Source organism: Oncorhynchus nerka, linkage group LG20 (assembly GCF_034236695.1).
Source record: "Oncorhynchus nerka isolate Pitt River linkage group LG20, Oner_Uvic_2.0, whole genome shotgun sequence".
Taxonomy (NCBI): domain Eukaryota; kingdom Metazoa; phylum Chordata; class Actinopteri; order Salmoniformes; family Salmonidae; genus Oncorhynchus; species Oncorhynchus nerka.
Genome location: NC_088415.1, coordinates 54,704,706 through 54,712,863, shown reverse-complemented (window position 1 = coordinate 54,712,863; position 8,158 = coordinate 54,704,706). Strand labels below are relative to the sequence as shown.

Genomic DNA, 8,158 nt, shown 5'->3' with positions numbered 1-8,158 from the left:
CACTATTGCCATTAGTTCACAGTCAAACAACCACTGCAGGCAGTCCTAATGGTAAGCGGCGGAGCACTGCTCACACTTGAAGCGACTCCTGTCATTTTGAATATTGGAACTATTATGGTTATACATTTAAGTGGTGTTAGCCGATGTATTATTTGTTGGGGGATATACAATGTTTTAAATTGTAAACTGATGGTAAATTGCTCTTGAGTTAGCCTAACATTGGTTAACATTTGTGTTGACAGGATCTGAAAGGGCGATATGATGCTATGGTGGATTTGGAGTGTGAGGGAGAAGTTACGGTGAGCCTTGCACTGTTGAATAGCATAATTCTATTCTAATCTGAGTAGACTACATATGTTTTCTTTAATCCAAGAGCAAGGACCAATCCTTCTGTGTAATTTTATAAATCTGTGAATGAATGCATATAGGCTACCTAGCCCAAGAATGTACTGTTAAGGAGTGTAGCCTACCCTTCCCAGTTGGTAAAACCTGACTGAAATACATAATATTCTTGTCGCAAACTGGTTGAAAAAAAATATATATATATGTATTTCTTTACAGTTGGTCTTAATTGTGACCTATCTGACCAGCTGGTCATAATTCTGACCGTAATATTATGTAGCCTACTGGTCATAGTTAAGACCTCATAACCTGGTAATGACCACCTGACTACAGTTTACCTACTGTAAAACGTATTGCAGAGGATAGTTGGATATTGAAAACACAATTCATCACATTTGTATTTGTTTCCATAGTCACCAATTAAAGCTGAAATATCCAACATTCTTACATTTAAAACAGATCAAGCAATGGCAAAAACAAATCTTTTGCACATCTGCATACAGTAATTGTTTCATAATTCACCCACATACATTACATGCATAGAAATACTGGGACACAGAGTATATAAAGGCTGTTTTATTTGATTGATTAATAAGTGGTGTGATGGGTTAGATCCTCATCAAGGACCTCTGAGCACAGAAGGTGATCTGGAGTGTGGTTTCTCTCTCAGAGTTGTGCATTACAACTGTATCATCCCTGAAGACATTTTTTGGACTCTGCTAAAGTATTTCCATGGTACTAGTTGAAGAAGCTTGTGGCAGTTATCACTAAGTTATATCTTCAAAAAATAGCAACTTTTTTATGCAGACTTTGCATCCTCCTCCACCACGGTGGTCAGGGGCATATTTTAGGACTTTCCAGAGGGCCCGCAACTCATTAACCTCCTACATTTTCTGGCTTTTCATGACACTTCAGCATACAAAGTGAAGAATATAAGTTAACGAATGGCATATTGTGGGCATGCAAGACAACAGTAACGCAGAGTATAATATCTTTAAAAAGTCAGAATCTACAAAGAAATTCTCATTGTCTATGTCAAATGTCTCAACTGCTTACATTTACTTACCAACTACAATGGAGCACACACACGAGTGGTAGCGAAGGCATGTTTGCTCCTCTGTCCCTTCATATTGAAGTGGGACATGAATTCATTGGTCATCAATCTGAAACATTTTAAGAAAGAGGATATCAATATTAGATAGTAGTTGGATAATTATAATTATTATAATTATAATTTTTTAAAACTAATCTCTACATTTTAAAGTTTTGCTTAATGTTAATACATGTTGTAATATTCAAACAACTTTTTCTAAATGCACCACTCCGTATTCCCGAGGACATGGTCCGGGACAGAGGTTCCCCAAATTGAGGACAGCTTGGCAGTCTTAAACGGATACTTCAGGATTTTGGCAATGAGGCCCGTTATCTACTTCCCCAGAGTTAAATTAACTATTGGATACCACTTGTCTCTGTGTCCAGTATGAAGCATGTTAAGAACTAGTTTCCTGAGCCAATGTTAATTAGCGTTACCGCAATGCAAGCAGATATCCATAGACTTCCAGTCATTGAGCTATCGCTAGTCTGACTCTGGAGAAGTAGATAAAGGACCCGAAGTATCATTTAAAAAAAATAAAGGTAAAGAGGCAATAAAATACAATATTTTTCAAAAGCTATGTGACTGTCAAATCATTCCTGCAACAAACATTGTCAGGGAGAATGGGCAAGAGGAAAATGGGAGAAACTTTACATGACTCACCAAGGGAGGTGTCTGTTGAATCGGGACACAAGGGTTTTGCACCTAAAGAAAAAAAGGAGAGTTAAAATAGGATTTTATTTGCTTTACACAGACTTATATTATTAGTAGCAGTGCTAATTTAAGTTGGACCTACTTACACTACACTCTTAAAAAAAAGGGTTCCAAAAGAGTTATTTGGCTGTCCCCATAGGAGAAACCTTTTTGGTTCCGCATATAACTATTTTTTTGTTCCAGGTAGAACCCTTTTGGGTTCCATGTTGAACTTTGTGGAAAGGGTTCTACATGGAACCCAAAAGAGACTACCTGGAACCAAAAAAGGGTTCTTCAAAGGGTTCTCCTACGGGGACAGCTGATGAACCCTTTTAGGTTCTAGCTAGCATCTTTATTGTTTTTGTGTAAGATCAAACAATCATGGGCAGCTGAATAGCATGTCTCTTGGGAAATCCAATCTCAGTGAGACCTGATGCAGAGGAAATGTTAATGTACAAAGCTGGTTAGTAGGAATATATACACATTGAAGATCATAGTATCAAACAGAAAAAAAGAGAAAAAAATTGCACAAAAAAAAACTTACTGCCAATACTGGATTTAAGGAGTAGTGGTGCTGCTCTCTCCTTTTGTGGCAGAATATGTCACTGGTAATGGAGTGGGCCATGCATTTGGTCATTGACATGTTTCAGGAACTGTAAAGACCGAGAGGAATCACGATTAACCAATACCTAAGGCCTTCACTAAGTTAGACTTAGCCTAGCAAGTTCATTGACTGTTGCCCCTCAGCAGTCTGGCAGACATAGACATAGAGAGATCGACAGAGAGAGCAAAACATATGCCATTTACATTTCTTAGTCAGCCGGCTGGATAACTTCTGTACTCCTTTCCTTGGTTCCCTCCTCCATCCTGGCATCCAAGCTAGAAGATTCGTGCAAAAAAAGTAACGTTGGAATGAGTGTTGAGGGGGAGCAGGGATAGGAAAACTGTATCCTATTCTGTAATCATCAGAAACTGATTTTCTTATTTACAATGACGGCCTACCCCGGCCAAACCTGGACGACGCTGGGCCAATTGTGCGCCGCCCTATGGGACTCCCAATCAAGGCCGGATGTGATCTAGCCTGATATGCATACCTCCTTATTTAGCTACTAAAATTAAAATAAAATGACTGCACGTATGTTAATTGCTTAAAAGCGTTAAGGGAAAATATAGTCATTTTCAGGGTCAAATTCAGGTGCAATAATTTGACTGATTTATTTATTTTTATTTATTTATTAATGTGATTAAAAATAGGGTTGTGTAAATCCTGGTGGATTGTAGTAGGATATTGAAAGAAAAAAGACAGACCTAAATTGTTATTTGTTAAATTCTGAAAAATGTAGTTAGTCGTATTAAAACATCAAAACAGCATTCAGTGGAACAGAAGAAACATGCAGCAAAAATAAACAGTGCAATTAGCTAACACTGACAAAATATTACCATTAGACGCCAACACACAGTAAGCTATCAGATATCATTAATTAAACCACCATTATTTAATTGTGCTGCAGTTTTACGGCAAATCATTTTTTGTAAGGGTATCCTGTATTATTGTACATGGGGCGGCAGGGTAGCCTAGTGGTTAGAGCGTTGGACTAGTAACCGGAAGGTTGCAAGTTCAAATCCCCGAGTTGACAAGGTACAAATCTGTCGTTCTGCCCCTGAACAGGCAGTTAACCCAGGCTGTCATTGAAAATAAGAATTTGTTCTTAACTGACTTGCCTAGTTAAATAAAGGTCAAATATACAGCCTACCACCTTGCCACAGCAAACATTACTATGGTGTGTGTGGCCTCCACGTGCCTGTATGACCTCCCTACAACGCCTGGGCATGCTCCTGATGAGGTGGCAGATGGTCTCCTGAGGGATCTCCTCCCAGACCTGGACTAAAGCATCCGCTAACTCCTGGACAGTCTGTGGTGCAACTCCTGGACAGTCTGTTGGTGGATGGAGCGAGACATGATGTCCCAGATGTGCTCAATTGGATTCAGGTCTGGGGAACGGGCGGGCCAGTCCATAGCATCAATGCCTTCCTCTTGCAGGAACTGCTGACACTCTCCAGCCAACCGCACCAGCATATGGTCTCACAAGGGGTCTGAGGATCTCATCTCGGTACCTAATGGCAGTCAAGCTACCTCTGGCGAGCACATGGAGGCCCCCCAAAGAAATGCCACCCCACCCCACACCATGACTGACCCACCGTCAAACCGGTCATGCTGGAGGATGTTGCAGGCAGAACGTTCTCCACGGCGTCTCCAGACTCTGTCACGTCTGTCACATGTGCTCAGTGTGAACCTGCTTTCATCTGTGAAGAGCACAGGGCGCCAGTGGCAAATTTGCCAATCTTGGTGTTCTCTGGCAAATGCCAAATGTCCTGCACGGTGTTGGGCTGTAAGCACAACCCCCACCTGTGGACGTCGGGCCCTCATACCACCCTCATGGAGTCTGTTTCTGACTGTTTGAGCAGACACATGCACATTTGTGGCCTGCTGCAGGTCATTTTGCAGGGCTCTGGCAGTGCTCCTCTTGCTCCTCCTTGCACAAAGGCGGAGGTCGCGGTCTTGCTGCTGGGTTGTTGCCCTCCTACGGCCTCCTCCACGTCTCCTGATGTACTGGCCTGTCTCTTGGTAGCGCCTCCATGCTCTGGACATGGATGCGCTACCAAGAGACAGACAAACCTTCTTGCCACAGCTCGCATTGATGTGCCATCCTGGATGAGCTGCACTACCTGAGCCACATGTGTGAGTTGTAGACTCAGTCTCATGCTACCACTAGAGTGAAAGCACCGCCAGCATTCAAAAGTGACCAAAACATCAGCCAGGAAGCATAGGAACTGAGAAGTGGTCTGTGGTTATCACCTGCAGAACCACTCCTTTATTGGGGGTGTCTTGCTAATTGCCTATAATTTCCACCTGTTGTCTACTCCATTTGCATAATAGCACATGAAATTTATTGTCAGTGTTACTTCCTAAGTGGACAGTTTGATTTCACAGAAGTGTGATTGACTTGGAGTTACATTGTGTTGTTTAAGTGTTCCCTTTATTTTTTTGAGCAGTGTATATATTTCATCACCTGGTGAGTAAAAACCTCAAATGGCCCTACTCCTGAAGAAATTAATCTGTCTGGATAAGCTGAAGTGGACTCGGCCCGAATACCATTATCAAATCAAGTTGTATTTGTCACATGCGCCAAATACAACCTTAGAGTGAAATGCTTACTTTTACAAGCCATTAACCAACAATGCAGTTAAGAAAAATAAGGGTTAAGAAAATATTTACTGAATAAACTAAAGTATAGCACAAATAAGTCCCACAATAAAATAAGAATAACGAGGCTATATAAAGGGGGTACTGGTACCAAGTCAATGTGCGGTGGGACATGTAGGTAGGGGTAAAGTGATTATGCATAGATAATAAACAGCGAGTAGCAGTAGCGTAAAAAAAAAAGGGGGGTGTCAATACAAATAGTCCAGGTAGCCATTTGATGAACTGTTCAGAAATGCTACGGCTTGGGGGTAAAAGCTGTTAAGGAGTCTTGACCTAGACTTTGTGCTCCGGTACTGCTTGCCGTGCGGTAGCAGAGAGAACAGTCTATGATTAGGGTGGCTGGAGTCTGACCATTTTTAGGGCCCTCCTCTGACACCGCCTGGTATAGAGGTCCCGGATGGCAGGAAGCTTAGCCCCAGTGATGTACTGGGCCATACGCACTACCCTCTGTAGAGCATTGTGATCGGATGCCGAGCAGTTGCCATACCAGGCAGTGACGCAACCAGTCAGGATGCTCGATGGTGCAGCTGTAGACCCTTTTGTGGATCTGAGGACCTATGCCAAATCCTTTCAGCCTCCAAGGGGGAATGGGCAGTGTTGTGCCCTCTTCACAACTGTCTCTGTGTGTTTGGACCATGATAGTTTGTTGGTGATGTGGACACCAAGGAATATGAAGCTCTCAACCTGCTCCACTACAGCCCCATCGATGTGAATGGGGGCCGTGCTAGGCCCGCCTTCTCCTGTAGTCCATGATCATCTCCTTTGTCTTGATCACGTTGAGGGAGAAGTTGTTGTCCTGGCACCACTCTGCCAGGTCTCTGACCTCCTCCCTATAGGCTGTCTCATCGTTGTCGATGATCAGGCCTACGACCATTGTGTCATCGGCAAACTTAAGAATGGTGTTGGAGTCGTGCTTGGCCTCGCAGTCGTGGGTGAACTGGGAGTATAGGAGGGGACTAAGCACGCACCCTTAAAGCGCCTCCGTTTTGAGGATCAGCTTGGCAGGTGTTGCTACCTACCCTCACCATCTGAGGGCGGGCCGTCAGGAAGTCCAGGATCCAGCTGCAGAGAGTTGTTTAGTCCCAAGCTCCTTTGTTTAATGATGAGCTTTGAGGTCACTATGGTCTTGAATACTGAGCTGTAGTCAATGAACAACATTCTCACGTAGGTGCTCCTTTTGTCCAGGTGGGAAAGGGTAATGTAATTTGTGGATCTGGTATGCAAATTGGGGTGGGTCTAGGGTTTCTGGAATGATGGTGTTGATGTATATACTTACGCTAGCAAAGGGATTTTCTCAACTGAGTAGGTAATCACTTGTAACTGCGTATTCATTAACGGGAGGTGATACAGAGCATCCTGGTAACACACTTCTGAGACCCAAGAGACAGTGGCCCTTGTGTCTAACTGCATATCCAAGTCCTTTCCATACAAGGAATGTCTCTTTGTAATGCCATTTTTCCCATTGGAGGTAGTGTAAGTTTGAACAACATAGCCTAGAGTAGTTTGAACAGCCTGTTTAGTGCCCTGCCTGGATAAGAATATGCTTATTTAGCAGATTAAGAATGAGTTGCCAATTCCTTATACAATTGCACATTTATAAAACACATACTAGACAGCTAGTACATACGTCTGTGGCTAAAATACTGCTAGAGGTACATGGAACCGCATTGCCACACGCAACAAACTGAGCATTCATTTTCCACAATCATGTTCATTGACACCCGTCTGCTCTGTTAAAAATGTTGGGAGTTGAGACATAAAAAGGGTATTGTTTAGGTTAAGTTCTCCTTTATTACAGTAAAATAATGCCAATATGTTTGGGTGTCCATATAACCAATTATGTCACACCAACCCTCAAATACAAATAGCGAGTTGAAACTGCTTGTCAGACAGGATAGTCTTTCATCTTTGTTGTTGTGAGTGGCAGGGGGTGGGGCTTGGTGTCTGTGTGTGAGTGGGAAGGTGCACAGATCCCACAGCACAAAAGGGGCGAAGGAGACGAGACCAAAAAGACAAAACACACAAAAAAATGGAAAAAAATGAAACCTCAATTCTTGTGGTACAGGTGTTTGGAACATACATTTGAATTAATTCGATATATCACCCAGCAGCAAAGATTTCAAAGTAACGATTACACACCCTGACACAGTCCATTTTCCAGAAGGCAAGAACAGTGCCATGCGCATTGAAGGAAGCTGTGGACAACGAGTTGGATATGCTCGAGGAAACAAAGATTACCAAATTCGTTCCAAAGAGTGTAACGATTATAAGGCCACCATCAACCAGAGTGTGAAAGAGGCTTATCCCTTACCAAGCACAGTAAGGGACTTAAAATCGCTCAACCTGCTGGATGTACATCAGTCAGCAAGTTGGATCCCTTGCACGCCTACCAGTTGGATGCAGATTCTGAGAAAAACCTGACAATCAACACTCACCTTGGGCTGTGCAAGTCTCGTCGCATTAGCCACGGTGTCTCAAGTGCTACTTACCTTTTTTTAGTTGGTCATGGACCTACAAGGAATCACTGTATGGTGTGGACACTGATCTCCCACATCATGGACAACTGATAATAAAACCCCATTGTGTTTGCTTTGCGGACACTATTGGACACTGAAAAGAACTAGGCCCAGATTGAAAAAGAGGCCCTGCCAGAGTCAAGAAATTACAGAGTCAAGAAATTACATAATTATCTATACGGACAAGAGTTCATGTTGATTACAAGTCTGCTGTTCTAACCTTAGCAGCATTGAGAATGCAAAGATGGC

General features: G+C 42.7%; 1 protein-coding gene across 6 annotated transcripts in view; it reads left to right on the top strand.

The window, feature by feature from the left end:
* Positions 1-8,158, top strand: part of LOC115102793 (uncharacterized) — a 36,157-nt gene continuing 27,999 nt past the window's right edge. For 2 of the 6 annotated variants that reach the window (XM_029623092.2, XM_029623091.2), the window contains exons 1-2: positions 1-51; positions 243-299. In XM_029623092.2, the coding sequence (XP_029478952.1) occupies positions 49-51; positions 243-299 (60 nt within the window). In that variant the 5' untranslated portion in view covers positions 1-48. The remainder of the gene's footprint in view (positions 52-242; positions 300-8,158) is intronic. The other 4 variants (XM_029623093.2, XM_029623090.2, XM_029623095.2 and 1 more) reach the window with 2 other exon arrangements.